This window comes from Leptidea sinapis, chromosome 3, assembly GCF_905404315.1.
Source record: "Leptidea sinapis chromosome 3, ilLepSina1.1, whole genome shotgun sequence".
NCBI classification, from domain to species: domain Eukaryota; kingdom Metazoa; phylum Arthropoda; class Insecta; order Lepidoptera; family Pieridae; genus Leptidea; species Leptidea sinapis.
In genome coordinates, this window is record NC_066267.1 from 5838440 (window position 1) to 5854621 (window position 16182).

A 16182-nucleotide genomic window follows, 5' to 3' on the forward strand; every position below is an offset into this window, starting at 1 on the left:
ATTTACGACAGAGCCTATTATTATAAAATATTATTAAGTGTATACATTTACCCTTAAAGCTATGATTTATGATGTATGTGGATGATGCAGCTACTGTACTCAATAACTTTTGTATTAATTTACATTTACTTTTTGACTTACTCGTGTAAGACTATTTGACGTTTGAGTGTGTTTGTTGCATCATTTTACATTTTATATTGTAATTGAAATGATCTGTAAACCTTGATATAAAAGAGTGGCAATGAGTTTCTTGCTACTTCTTCTCATTAGCTCAACCCTTTACGAAGTAGCGGTAGATTCAATAAGAAAAATATATTTTTTTTTTTGACATTCATAAGTTTCATTTCCGTGACCTACATGAATAAACTGATTTTGATTTGATTTGATTTGATTATCTTATGAAGCCTACTAGAATTAGTTACACGCAATCCCTTATTTCTAGTGTTATAATAATGAAAATCACTATTAAGAGCATAAATAAAGGCCGGCAACGCTCCTGCGATTCCTCTGGTGTTGCAAGAGATTGTGGGCGGCGGTGATCACTTAACAACAGGTGACCCGTACGCTCGTTTGTCCTCCTATTCCATAAAAAAAAATGTGAAATGCTATTTTACTATTCAACTTCCTTAACAACATTTTAAAGGCTATATTTGTTACAGAATGAAAAGTTCATTACAATGGGTGAAGGATTTCAAGCTAGTTGATTTTGGTCACATGGGACTGTTCCCCGAGTATTTGGAGATGGGTGAGTGCGTATTAACTACTATCATTTCACCACTAAACATTTGAAAGATTCTTTGGAATAGTAGCTGTACGATTCAATGTCAAAAGTTAAATCGTACAGGTATGTATGTTTTATCTATCAAGTTTTTACCAGTTAGGTATGCTGAACTTATCTTTATCATGGAACTGATAACTATTCTTTGTTTAACGTGAGGGTTACACATTGCAATGAAACACTTTTTAATAGGATTAAATCCGTGTATTGGGACTGTATAAAATTTATTTCATTAGATAACTTATAATACTCAATGTTTACATCAAAACCTGTTCATTATCTTAAAGTCATATATTTATTTTAAATAATTTATGTTTCGATTTTTTAATATTGTATTTATTGAATGCTAAAAGACTAATTGTGACAGTAATCACGACCATCATGTTCATGAAGCATCCTTACACAAACAATGAATTCAAGCTGTCAACAGTTTATTTTTTATTACTTTTTTTTTTTAATATTTGATATTATTCAAACGCGATTCATATATTGGATGCAGATCGTACAAACTAATCTGTTATGTATTACAGCCATTGTAAAATACTCTCTTTGATTGAAAAGAGCTGAGAATCTTGTATGTTCTCTCGACTTTTTCCGAACATGTATTAGATTCAATAGCTCAAATTACCTTAATATTTTTAATGACGATTCAAAAGCGCTTAGTTTATTCCTAATTCAATAAAGTTTGATTTGACTTGACCTAATATTGTCGTCAAGCCCATTACATATTTTGCGTGTGGATGTTTACGCAGTGCTCCAGTACGGCTTCGTGACGATCTTCGTAGCGGCCTTCCCGCTGGCGCCGCTGTTCGCTCTCATCAACAACGTGCTGGAGATGAGGCTGGACGCGACCAAGTTCCTGTCGTGCTACCGCCGCCCCGTGCCGCAGCGGGTCAACGACATCGGCGTGTGGTACCGCATCCTCGACTCTATCGGGAAACTGAGCATCATCACTAACGTTAGTACATTACCTTTACCAGTGGGGGACTACAAAGAAGCCGTGAAACATATTGGCTTAAAACAAGAATCCTTAGGGGCACTGCGTCCTGCATTGACATACTATAATTTGACAGTGCGTGGCGATGTATTCAAAGCGCGGTCAAAACACAACTAAACGAAAACTCTAATAGATGCATAGGCACAGTTTTGCGTCAGACATTTATTGAGCGTTTTTTTTTTATTAGACAACTGATAAAAATTAAAATTTATTGCGCGTGACCAGCTACGTCTTATACTCGCGATTTGTATGTCACTTTGTGTTAATGCACGTAGTATTTCTCGAAATAGAGTTTAACAGTCAGTCAAAGTTTTGATAGAAGCTGGGTGGTCTGAATTATTTTATACATTATCATTATCATCAGCTGGAATACGTCCACTGCTGGACAAAGGCCTTCCCTAAAGATCTCCACGACGATCGGTCCTGCGCTGCCCTCATCCAATGTATTCCGGCCATCTTTTTATATTTATTATTGTTGATACAGTAGTAGTCGGCCGTGAATGTACTCAATAGCTCTTGTTTTTTACGTATTAATTTACATTTTTTTTTGAGTATTTGTCGTTTGAGTATTATTGCTGCATCACTTTACATATATTGTAACTGAAATGATTTGTAAGTGATTGCCACAAAGAGTTTCTTGCCACTTCTTATTAAAGCTCAACCCTCAAAGGAGGTGGATATCGTGGATATAACAAGAAAAGTCATTTCCTTGACCTGATAAGGTGATTTTGATAAGTTTACCCTAAAGGATTGAGCTTTTGATTACTCTTAGTAAAAATATAATATTAATTACAAGTTTAAGCAGAATTGTCAAATTGTAAGTAGAGGTATTTGGTGAGTATTGCATGATATGTAGGATTATATGGATGTATTAGGATTATTTTATTGTTGTTTGTTGAGTTCTCGTAACAGGTTTCATCATGCTCGCTTAAATGTCACTGCTTGTGGCGGCGACATGGGACGGGTCGTCCCCTTCCCTAAAATATGGTTGAGGGAGGCGACGGCTGGCTCATGCGTCATGCTCGTGAACGGGCGCTTCTTGTGGTGGCGGGATGATCCTGTTGCCGGGGACTCGGTTTCAGATTCTTTAAAGTTATTGTGTATACATATATATGTATGGATATATACATGTTTATTTATTTATAATCGCTTATAAAATGCTCACAGAATACCTTTATTGATTTATGGTGTATGACTCACGTATTGAAAGGTGCTAACAAACTTGCAGGGTTTCATAATCGCGTTCACATCGGAGTTCATCCCGCGGCTGGTGTACCAGTACACCACGGGCTCGCTGGACCAGTACGTGAACCACACGCTCACCGACTTCAACATCACCGTGCTGGAGTTCTTGCCTCGCAATTCCACCTACAGCGGGACTATGTGCAGGTATTGCTACACTATACTTTTACCACGTCCATTTTATTAAAAGTTTTTTTACAGCTCAGGCCCATGAAGTTTCGTATTATTTAAGTTTAAATTTCAGTCATATAATATTGTAATTTTGGACGGGCACCACATCTTAGTGATGTGACATAACGATTACTACGATGGTGCCACAGATTACAAATAATCAGTAGAAATAAATACTAATATGTATATAAGGTGTCATATATTATACCAGTTGACGTATATATAATTCTTACAATTATATTATTTATTTTCATATTATTAATATTAAAATAAATACTAAGTATATTATATTTTTAACAAAAAAAAAAAACGATATCGATTATTTCGTCCTTTAGGACATCACTATAACTTGTCAGTCGGTATTTATAAAATGGACAAAGTATAACCGTGAGAATAATTATTGGGATTAGAAATGGCAGACTATTGTGCTAGCTGTTTATGATTTGTTTATTTATGCACATTTATATTCTTAGTTAACTTTGATTCAGCAGTGAAATTCTAGATAGATAATTCTCAGAAAGTTCGCGGGTTTATGTAGGTAATACATTTAAATTTGTTGCTATACCGTATTGAACGTGAACCCATTGGAAAAAAGTTTACGTAATTTTTTCAATCAAAACTATTGATAATATAAATTATTCTTTGAGTAAACGTCAACCACTCATGCAGTTCGTATTATACTTTAAACCGCACGAGGACACTCATAATGTGCCAACGTATGACCCATTTACAATAAACCGTTTATAAATATCCATAAGGCACCATTGGGGGTTTTTTGTATGAAATAATTATGTGGCGTTTAAATATTGGCGAATTTCACCTTCGCACGACACGCCACAAGTTAGGATATCATCCCCACCATCTGGATGTGTGGCGGTCCTCTACAGAGCGATTTTCAAGAAGCTTTCTCCCTCGTACTACAAAGCTGTGGAATGAGCTTCCTTGTGCGGTGTTTCCGGGACGATACGACATGGGTACCTTCGCGGTGACCGGTGACCTGTACGCTCGTTTGTCCTCCTATTCCATAAAAAAAAACATCTTTGATTGTTTTGGTTCTTCGAGTCGGATGAATTGCTAAACAGAATTATTGTATTTGCTAGTTATCCCGGCTACTGGAACTATAAGGATGGTGATGATTACGAGCATACCAACTGGTACTGGCACGTGATGGGAGCCAGATTAGCTTTCATCGTTGTATTTGAAGTAAGTATAATGATTGTGATTCCTCCGCTCTTTAGTGGTTACTCTTAGTATTTCATTATCAATATAATCTACCGACTTCAAACATAGTAGATATAACCTCCGCGTATTGGAAGCATCTTCGTGATGTACATTTTGAAGTGTATACCTAGAGATGACGTCACTAAGATGGCGGCCTCTATTATATCACGAGGAGACAATAATTTACTCAATATAAGATTGTATTTCAAATATTATTACAAACAATGAAATATATACATATATATATACACTTTCGAACCCATTTAGATTCCGTCAAACAACTTGCTCTAGAATTTATTGTAAATCATGGCCAATGTAATTAATTTAGTAATGTAATGTCAGCCTTGCAAATGATTTAATGATAATAAGGGATGAGACGATCAAGACGATCAGCTGATGGTAATTGATACGCCCTGCCTATTACAATGCAGTGCCGCTAACAACTGAGCTCGCCACCTTGAGACATAAGATGTTAAGTCTCATTCCCAATAATTTAAATTTTACGGCGCCCCTCAGGCCGAAACACAGTAATGCTATTCATACCCATAATCTAGCCGGCATCCTGTGCAAAAGGGCCTCCCACTGGTACTCTATTTGTAAGGCTCATTGCATATTCTTGGTATAAATTTATACCAAGTTTATTTGTAAGGAAGTTAGATTCTACAATTAGTTATATTCCAGAATGTGGTGGCGCTAGTAATGATAATCGTCCGCTGGGCCATCCCGGACATGTCGAGTGAGCTTCGGGATCGTATCCGTCGCGAGGCCTACGTCATCAACAGCTTCATCCTGGAGGAGACTCGCGCGCGCTCGCTTTCGCGGACGCCGCGTCCCGCGCGCGGGCTCGTGACGTCACCAGGTCGCCATGACGGTACTTAACGCGGGCACGGTACGGTCGCATGCGTGTTTACTAACAACGTTTGTGAGCTGGTTTCCCCGTTTGATGTAGAATAGGTAGATGATTAATTTTGTTGACTAATATCTGTTCAAAATTATTTCCTAATTTCAGTATCATTAAGTCAGATAATACAATCATTTTAACTCGGTCAAATTCATACAATTAACTAGGTTTTTTTTTTTGATAATTTTAAATGCATAAAATTATGTTTATAGTAAATAAAAGTTGGTAGTCAATCAACTGTTTCGAAAAGCCATTATCAAAATTCCCTAGATACTACTTTATTTACTAGAATAGGTACGGTTAAAATATCTGATTTTAGTGAAGAATTATTCAGGCAATGGAACCGTCTATATATATATATATATTCAGGCTACTATATTAAGTTTTTGGTGTGTAAAAGTGAAAGTTTATCATTTTGATGGAGGCTGGGTGGTCTAAATTACTTAAGTCACTCTACATAGACCAACCTAGACATACCTCTATGGTTCTCATGGCTTCAGGCTTAGATTATTTATACGGCTGTCCCATCTCTCAAGTTGGACTAAAGTGCACTCCATGAAGTAATCCCCATTAAAATCAGATCATTAGTTTAGGAGTTCACCGGAAACAAACATCAGGACACTGGATTTATATATATATATAAAGACTAGCTGACCCGACAGACGTTGTTCTGTAGATAAAAAAAATACTTTTTTATATGAATTTGTCAATAATATTTCATCAATCAAGAATTATTTCGTAACATATGCTGCCTGTTGTTATTATGAAATTGTTTCACAGCAGAACTGTCAAACTATACGTCAATAAATTCTCTCATAGAAAATATGTCCATACAAAACAAATATTGGAAATAAAAATAATTAGGGGTCCCAAATCGAAATAAAAACTGTCCCATCTCTCAAGTTGGACTAAAGTGCACTCCATGAAGTGATCCCCATTAAAATCAGATCATTAGTTTAGGAGTTGACTGGAAACAAACATCAGGACACTGGATTTATATATGATAGAAAATAAATAAACATTTGTTTTAAGGTGGGTATATTTAAACTTTTTCTTACTTTTTTTTTTACTGAATTAATTAAGTAGGCTTATTTATACCTTAATAATACATTATTCAAGTATACAATATAATGGTATCTCACAAAATTTTATTAAATCGAAAGAATTATCGACTTTAACCAGCTGACAAACTTGAATGAGAATGTTACAAAAGTATTTATTATTCATAATAATCTCTATTTAACTATTTACAATTCTTTGCTTATCTATAGTCACAACTTACTTAATATTTACTAGAAGTTCCTTTAACAGCTTTTGATACCTTATCATTAACAGCACTAAAATTAATATCATCACGCAATATTGACTAGTGACGACATAAAATACAATGTTTGTTTCTAACTTTTCGTGTGCACTGTTTGATTTAATAGACAAATTGATTTTTTTTTACCTTGTTATATATAGTGCTCTGCAAGCATTTTTGTGTTTCGGTTTGGATCGACAAATGAGATTTCACATCTGATGTGTCAAAGTGACAATGTCAAATACTGAGATCATTTATACGTCTAGATAGACGAACAGTGACAATGTGACAGCTGTGAAAACAATATATGAGACTAATTGTTAACCTCTATTTTGAGTAATGCACGCACACTAAAGCAATGAATCTGGCCTGTTTTCATTGGTTGTCTCGCAGCGTGAGCACCAGTGGGAGGCTCCTTTGGACAGGATGCCGGCCAGATTATGTGTACCACAACGGCCCCTATTTCTGCCGTGAAGCAGTAATGCGTAAACATTACTGTGTTTTCGTCTGAAGGGCGCCGTAGCTAGTGAAATTACTGGGTAAATGAGACTTAACATCTTACGTCTCAAGGTGACGAGCGCAATTATTGTAGTGCCGCTCAGAATTTTTGGGTTTTTCAAGAATCCTGAGCAGCACTATATTGTAATGAGCAGGGCGTATCAAATACTATCAGATGAACGTCCCGCTCCTCTCATCCCGTATTTTCATAAAAAAAGGAAGAAGCTCTATCTAGACGTATTAATTATCTAATGTCAAATATGTCAATTGCGATTCCGCTTTGAACTTTGGTTTCAATCAAGAACCGTGAGCGGTACTTCATAGTGAAGGGCAGGGCGTATCACTTTCTCTCATTAAATTATATAAATAAGAAGATATAAATGATAAACTTTAGAAAAAAATACTAAACTGGGAACAATGTTCACGATAACGTTGTGGCATTTAGTTGCTTATGTTGGCAAGTAGGTATTTAGAGTTAATGTATTTGTAGACGTAGATGAATTGCTTTTGCACTATTTAGCATTAAAATTGGCAATTATTATTGTTAAGATTTAATTATAGGAAACACTAATGAGTTAAGTAGAATGAGCAAAGCTAGAGTTATGGATTAGAAACAAATGTTGAAGGACGTTCCGTTTCACGGTCACACAATGTGTTTTTTTCTATAAACTTGAAAAATTGTTCCGTTGTACGCAACTGCACACGCAAATTAAATAGAGTCCACGAATCTCCGCGGGGTGAGAGGGGTGACAGTTGAGAGGGGGAAAAACCTCCATAAAATACCCCTTACCAACCCCAAATTCGGGATGCGAAATTCAAATACAAACCTTAAATTAGGATATACTGGGATGGATTTTCGAGATTGGATTGTATGATCATACCCGAAAGCACGACATGGAGATATGTTATCGAGGCGTCGGTTTCATTTTGAAAAAATTAAATAAGTTTTATACTCTTTTTAATCTGTTTCTTTACAATTTTTCAAAATTATATCCTTCATTATTACACCGAACAATTTTGGTGTTAATAAGGAGCTTCTTTTTGCAGTGTTTCCGGGACGAAACGACTTGGGTACCTTTGAAAAAGCGCGTACACCTTCCTTAACCTTTCCGCATCGGCCGTGCCCGCGGGCACTGGTAATTCAAAAAACAATGAGAGCGGCTGTGCCGCGGGGCACTTTTTTACCTCATCCAGTTTTCACCCTTATTAGGTGTACAAGATGGTTTATTTGCCTACGCAGTTATGAACGAGTGAATTCCCAAACACATTTCGATCCGTTACGATTCAAGGCCACCAATATTCGACGTCATAGCTTTACGGACAAAGCACTTATGTGTCCACTTGTTCCCGGCCGGCGCAGCGAGCGGTCGTTATCAAGACTTTACACGAAGATCGTTCTTTGTGGAGATTTAAGCTTTATTTTATAATTAACATATACTATTCATTACAAAAACATAAAAGGAAATAAATAAAACAAGTAATTAACAATAATAACAATATTTATTTTAAAATATACCTATTTTTACACTTTTTTTCGAATGAAAAGTCTGTGTGAAAAAAAAAACAAAGACAATATGAATAATTTATACATGGTCTTATAGCATGTTTCAATAGCTTTCAGTGACAGTCACTCGTATCACCCTAGTTATAAGCATTTTATAACTACACGTAAAATAATACACACGGGGAAAATGCCGCGAAATTGCCGGAAGCTTGCCGATCAATAGTGTACAGCGAGATCCGGAGCGCGCCGATCCGGAAAGGTTAAAGGACGAAAACGTTCCTGTGATTCCTCTAGAGTTGCGGGAATGTGCGTGGCGGTGATCACTTAACACCAGGTGACCCGTACGCTCGTTTGTCTTCCATGGATAAAATATGTATTGTGATGTCCATCAGTGGCTGGTTTTACTTTCCACCACTTGAAGTACTAAATATAACATTTTTTTTTACTTGTGTTAACAGTTACGACCGTTTAAACGTTGCAGGTGACACGGAAGAATCGAACTGGAACCACATTGCGTCACTCTCCGGTTCTGACTTCGATCTGGCGGCGCACGGAGAACACCAGGATATCAGAGATTTGGCCCAACCCACGCCGGTTTAACGTTATTCATATTTATAGTATAATATAGATATATATTCTCAGAATACAGAATACAGCCTCCTAAGACCCATACTTGAAATAAGAAGGTAGTCGTAAAAACCCATCGTACAAAATTATGCACAAATTAATTTATTGCTGTCAGACCCAAAAAAATAAAACATCATGAATGAAGCTTGGCTTTTTAGGATTTCGAGATTATGTTTAGCACAATACTAAGTGCCAAAAGGAAATTTTTAGTTAAAATGCGTCATTCTATCTTTTATACAAACCATTGTACATTGCTGAGAAAATTATAATTATAAATTTTACAATTAATTGGCGAAACCTAAAAAAAAACTGTCAAAAATAGGCCAAAATCTTTCAGTGTGACCCCTTGAACTGAGCTATATTGTAATAAAGACAATTAAACCAATTTTTATAACAATATTTATTGATATTTGGTAAAAATAGACGCAGTACGCAGGGTCTTAGGAGGATAGAAACTTCATACACGTAACCTTTGGTCAATGATGTACATTAAGATCATGTCGTGAAACATTAATGACCAATTTAAGCATAATACTTTTGTAAGGATTAATACGCGTATATTTAGTTATAACTAAAATGTGTTTACTATTTATTTTTCTAGTTATAGTGGTTACTGGTTCAGAGCCATATTATGCTATCACGGATTTGGTATTTGCTGTACAAAGATGGGCTTTGGCAGAATTTACACAAATTGTCTCTGGTATGCTATATGTTGGTCAGGTGATAAGGTGGTTTTAGACCGTCTTCTATAATGAAGACGCAAATTAATCCTTTTAAAAGTATTCTATTTAAATGATACACATACAAGAACGTAAATCGATAATTAAGATTCAATCATCCAATTAGAGGCAATCACCTTAATCTAGATAGCCAATCAGAGTACATCGCCTCGGTCGAGATAACCAATCAACGCCCATCGCCTTAAATGAGAAAAAATCTCTCTTACGAAGTAATCTATCATCAACCATCATTATATTAGTCACAATTTAAGTGGTCAAATGTTCGATAGTACTATTAAGTAATATATAAATACGTTTAGAATCTCAAATTTCTATCACTGTACTTAATGGTATACATATCATATACTTCTAATAGAGAATTAATATTCCTGTAACAAAAGACTGCTCTTGTACGACAAATAACACATTTTAGAATATTTCGCCAGTCGGATACGACATTGACGAGAGCTCCTTTCTGTATAAGTGTGACTGATATTTATAATCATATAAACTACGACCCACACTATTTTTTTTTTATTATACAACAAAAGGGTGTCCGTAATCACGTCGGAGTGTACTTTTTGAATGAAACTTACTAAATGGTATACGCCCGTGTCCTAAAAATAATTGTTGTAATTAAAAAAAAACGACAAGGTCAATTTTTGGCCCTTTTTCTAAAAAGTATTCAAAGAACGGTCATTACTTACCCATAACATGATCTATATTTATTTATTTATGTATACTTTAATAAAACGGCGTAAGCCAATTACAATATTAAAGTAAGAATTAATTACAAACTAGACATATTACACAAATAATAGTTAATAAATACAAAGTTTACTGTAAATAACTAACAATTAACATCCAAATACCGTTCATCCATTCCTCTCACAAAAACGCAATATATAATATAATAATAATAATATTGACACACTTTTTACACAAACTATCTTGCTCCAAGTTAAGCATCTATAGCCTGTGTGATGGGTTACAAGACAATGATATATTTAATACAATATACTTACTTAAACATATATAAATTCATATAAACATACATAAATACATTTAAACATCCATGACTCAGAAACAAACATCAAACATGATCTATCATATCCATTCATGTCTTATTATCTTATCTTTCGCAGTGTAGTCATATAAGACTATGCATCTTAAGGCTCAAGGTACCGGGTGCAATGCTAAAGCACATGCCAAAGGCGCAAATTATTGAGGTCATATAGTGGCCATGCCAAAAGACATTTTCGTAACTAACGTAAATAATAGTCTCACTCTTATGGGCAGATGATTCTGTTTAATACCAGGAAGGTCCGCAGCTTTTTGTCATTAGTTTCTGCAAAAAAATACTAATAAATTAGATAATTCTACACAAAAATATATGGACGGACTATATATATCATGAATACTAATAGTACCCTTGTTATGCTACTAAATACCTATTTATTTTTGTACCTTCAACGCCGTCCTAACATCTAAAAATTAGCAAAATGCTGTCACAAAAACATGTCAAGCATTTACAGCATATGTGGTAGCAACACAAATTTAACTTAAAAGTACTGTTTTAATAAAAAAAAATCACGCAAGTTTCAAAATTGGATTGCAACAAAAAAACGTGTAACTGATTTCGTGTACGTGACATGTCTAAATACGAGCACCGGTACGCATTATAGAGAACCGGTACCACAGTAAGTTGAGTAACTACTGTAAGAAATATAATCGTTATACTGTGGCAGGGCTTGTCCCCATAAAAAATAACAATGGCGAACGATGCTCTTGGTGAACCATACATGCCGTTTTTGTTTCGTTTTTAAGCTTTTTTTCGCTTTCGTTGCCGGATCTAGACTAACGTACGAAGGCGCAGAAAAACACAGAATAGAAAGAAACAGTGTGTGTTGTCACAGAGTGAAAAAGACGAGAGATTGGCTTTCGTTAGCTGTTATATAATACATATATACTGTTGTTGTAATTCGCTGTTGATAATGTCTTAGATAATAATATATGTCGTCAGTAATTGTAAGACCCATGTCCAATACTTAATCTGCTTTATCATTTAAATTATATGTTTTTACAAATGCTACTAGTTCTTCCTGGTTATCCTATATTTAATGAATTATTGTGTAATTAACCTTATTAAATAAATATATGGAATAATAAGGAAATTCTGTAGCTTGAAATTTTTACGTGTGTTGGGTCAAATTAAAGAAACTCTTAGATTCTGTTTTAGAATTAAGTTTAAATTATTAACTATGCCAAATATGAACTTGATAATGAATCTCACTGCTTTTATTGGGCTTTAGTGAATAGAAAATAATATATTCGCTTTCATATATAATCCTGTCTAAGCTATGATTAAAAAAAATAGCATTTTAAATTTACGTGCATTGCTTATGACTGCTTTTTAAATTTCATTAATTACGTAATGTAACCAAGTGTTCAGATTAGTAAGGTTTTAATAAATATATTTATTAAAATGTATATGTGTAATATGAATAATATATGACTGTTCGCTCATACCAGAAATCGAAATAATTCTTCTGACTTTTTATGTAGAATAATATGTTTAAGAGTTCACTATTCTTCCACATGTATGTTTAGATATATTATATGTATATTTTAATTTCTGATTAATTTTAAAAATATTCGTATATTTAAAACTTTTCGAGATTATTTTACAATACAAAATAATAACAGATGTCCTTTATTGAAAGTGATAAGTTTTATATAAGATAACAATATAAGCTATTGCTTTGTTATATATTTATTTACATTATTGTTGTATGTTTGTTGGAGTTTTCTAGAATTACCTGCACGGTGCTATAGTCTCGAAAAAATATTACTAGTCAACGGATAATAAGTCTCGCGCATTCAGTAAAAGTTTTATGCCCAATTTTTTAAAATATATTACTAAAGACAGGTTGCCATATTAGAAAAATTTACAAATGCTTGTTCGCGTTACACAGACGTGACAGGGTTATGTAAGAATATGTCAATTTTGACGTTTATATGTCAGTGTCATTGTCATATCTTAGCAATTGTTGTTACAGCTAGATACAGATTACGGGCACTGCAACGGCGCCTTTTTCTGCCGTGAAGCAGAAATGTGTAACCATTATTGTGGTTTGGCCTGAAGGTCGCTGTGGCTAGTGAGTGTCTCAAGTTGACAAGCGCCATCGTAGTCTCGCTCAGAGTTTTTTAAGAATCCTGAACGGCACTGCATTGTAATTGGCAGGGCGTACCAATTATTATCAGCTAAACGTCCCGCTCGTCTCCCCCTATAGTCATAAAAATAAAAGTATGGGGTTTTATCAAGACTTAGGGACTACGCGCACTTATTCAGCTCTTTTCAGCTTTTGTCCATAGAAAACAACAATTTTGTATGGAGACGTGTACGCGTCCACTCTGCTTTCGCGGCAAACCAGCATAAAATGAGGATAAATGTATTTTTATTATGCGAATGGTATAGAGAGCGTTCGGCGCTGTTCCGCCGCGTACAGCGCTCTTTACAGGGATGGTTCGAGACTCCTTGTCGACAAGTTGCGACCTGTATTGTTCCTGCATTGGTTTGACGTAATCATTATGCACGCAAATATTAAAGAGTGCAGACGTGATTTAAATTTATTATTCTGATTCTTACGTGACCAAAATCGTTCAGCGAAACGCGAATGGAGCTGAATAAGTGCGCGTAGTCCCTTAATGTACGGAACATAAATACTCGATAATATTTATTTAAACAGATTTAATCACGGTTTATCCATGATGGTACCGTGAGTAAAGCCGTTTAAATAACTACAGTCAACAATGTCTCACAAAAGTTTTAATAGTTTAATTACTCGATAATATTAAGATATTTTTTAAACTTTTGACAATGACAATAGAAAAATCAACTTGATTACATGGTCTGTAAAATGTATATGATTATAAAATCGTTGTCATTTTACAGTAGAAAACAGTTTTAAAAATTATCTTTTTTTATGTATTCGTTAATAATCAAGATTATCCTATAGTTCTGTTATTTTCACAGAAAAAAATTGTAGATGGAGTATAAGTTGCCGTTAAATTTCAATAACCCAAGGAATTTAGTCTCGCAACCAATTTTTGCAATAAAAAAGGAATTTATGATAGAAAATTAGTAGATCATGTTTGATTTCTATACATTTTATACCTTATGTGCACAATTTTTGCGGATAGGTACTTCCTATAGGCTAAGTTATTAAATATTATTTGCCAAAATATTAACATCGTATATTTCTTGTAATTTAATTACAATTGTAGATTAATGTATATTTTTGTTTGTTTTTTCGCTTATTGAGCACAAAGTAAAGTATTAAGCGATCAAATATTGATATACCTAAGAAATGTATGTTTTTTAAATTGAGTGGCTGTGGTAGTTATGTTATGATCACAATGATACGATAATTATTGTACTCAGCGTCAACGAGTTCAAAGTTATAAATTTAAAGTGAGCGAAGTACAGTCGATACTTGATTGTTAAGGGCAGATAGACCAAGAATACATCTAAGGTAGATGCGAATCAAGATTCAACCATTCATCGTACAATAAAATTCGCCTCCGTATAGAATCAACTTTGTTTTTGTTTATTAATAGGCTACCTACGTAATATTACTACAGCTCGCTACGCCCTTGCTAGTGCATGCAATCGGGAACAAATAATTATCCGTTGCACGCACGCACGCACGCACGCACGCACACACGCACGCACGCGCGGCCCGTTGAAAGCGACGAGTTCCTGTGCTGTTCGGAGTTGATGTAAAGCCAAAAGTCAAATAAACATTATTCAAGTAGGCGTAAACTTAGCGTAAACGAATCGTCACTATAAATAAATTCTTTTAAATTACTGAATCTACTATGTTGGGAAAAAGTTCAGCTCGTGAGAAGAACACGCAAGAAAAGAAACGGCCACTATTCAATCAAAAATAATATTTTACAGGCGCTGTAGCTATTGAAATGAGACTTAATATCTGACGTCACAAGTTACGAGCGCAATTATTGAAGTGCCGCTCATTATTTATTTTTGGGTTTTTCAAGAATCCTGAGTGGCACTGGATTGTAATGGGCAGGGCGTGAATACAATATATTCTATGCATAGTACTAATACAATGAATAGTTACCGCATGAAGCGAGTTAGTGCAGGGTTGCCCTAATGATCTGTCTCCACTCTGATATAAAGTAGTAGGTATTGTTGGTTTAATTTTATATGGACGGTTTCAGATACTTTTTTTATTGATGTTGTGACTGCGTACGTGTTGTTCGATAGTTGTAATGTTATAATACTTTATCTGTGTTTAAATTTATCTATGAAAAGCATGGAGTTCGTATCTATGTTGCCAGGAATTGGATATTTATACATATATACAACTTTGTGAAAGTTATTACTAACGCGGTGTAATTTTTGTGAAATGCTTTAAATTTTATGATAAATGTATGGAAAGTTCTCGTTGTGTTGTTTTATTGGCGTTTTGTTTTAATTGCCTACGACCTTATTAGAATTTTGCAACAAGTTCTAAAATAATGCTGTAAAACACACATAACAGACCAAACCACTACATCCACTTTGACCAACAACAACTTTTGGTAAAAGAGAAAAGATTGGTCCCAAGAAGCCACGTGAAGCCATTAAAGTTAAGGAAAAAACCCAAATTTTTTCATTAGACGGGCTAAAATTATATAACACCTGGGATCTAATAATCTCTAAATTAAAACACAAAACTACGAATACCAAAAAGAATAACAAAAACTTTGTCAAAATGTTTCGTCCGAGGCAACATTTGCGCTAAACTTCATTAGGACATCTATGACAAATACAATCTCGCAACATCAGTTCCCCGGAAAAGGTTAGCTTCTGTGGCGAAGATTGCCTTGGCGGGACCCCGTATAAAAATTTTCTTGGGGGCCCTTATGAAGGATAAAGATTTCTCACAAAACAAAAAAATGTTTGCATAAAATTAGAAGTATTTATTCATCATAATAATTAACTGTCTTTCACGTTTTTACAAACAATAAAATTTAATATAACTCTCCTTGCCTTTTTTCGGCAAGTTTTTATTAACTTTTGCTTCCGCACCTCGTGGGCCCCGTATAATTGATACGGCGGTAACTACGCCCCTGCATAAACAATAATAAAAATGTAACTTTTTAAGTAAGGAGAGAGAGAGAGATATCAACGGAGGTCAAATACTAGGTAATAG

The 16182-nt window shown here is 34.7% G+C and overlaps 1 protein-coding gene across 15 annotated transcripts in view; it reads left to right on the forward strand.

Moving 5' to 3' along the window:
- LOC126979382 (anoctamin-1) overlaps positions 1-12007 on the forward strand; it is a 46272-nt gene extending 34265 nt beyond the window's left edge. For 9 of the 15 annotated variants that reach the window (XM_050828637.1, XM_050828650.1, XM_050828644.1 and 6 more), the window contains 6 exons: positions 660-745; positions 1531-1736; positions 3004-3164; positions 4289-4391; positions 5091-5280; positions 9097-12007. In XM_050828637.1, coding sequence (XP_050684594.1) covers positions 660-745; positions 1531-1736; positions 3004-3164; positions 4289-4391; positions 5091-5280; positions 9097-9215 — 865 coding nt within the window. In that variant the 3' untranslated portion in view covers positions 9216-12007. Of the gene's footprint in view, positions 1-659; positions 746-1530; positions 1737-3003; positions 3165-4288; positions 4392-5090; positions 5364-9096 lie in introns of all 15 variants that reach the window. The other 6 variants (XM_050828640.1, XM_050828641.1, XM_050828649.1 and 3 more) reach the window with 6 other exon arrangements.
- Positions 12008-16182: the final 4175 nt, after the last annotated feature.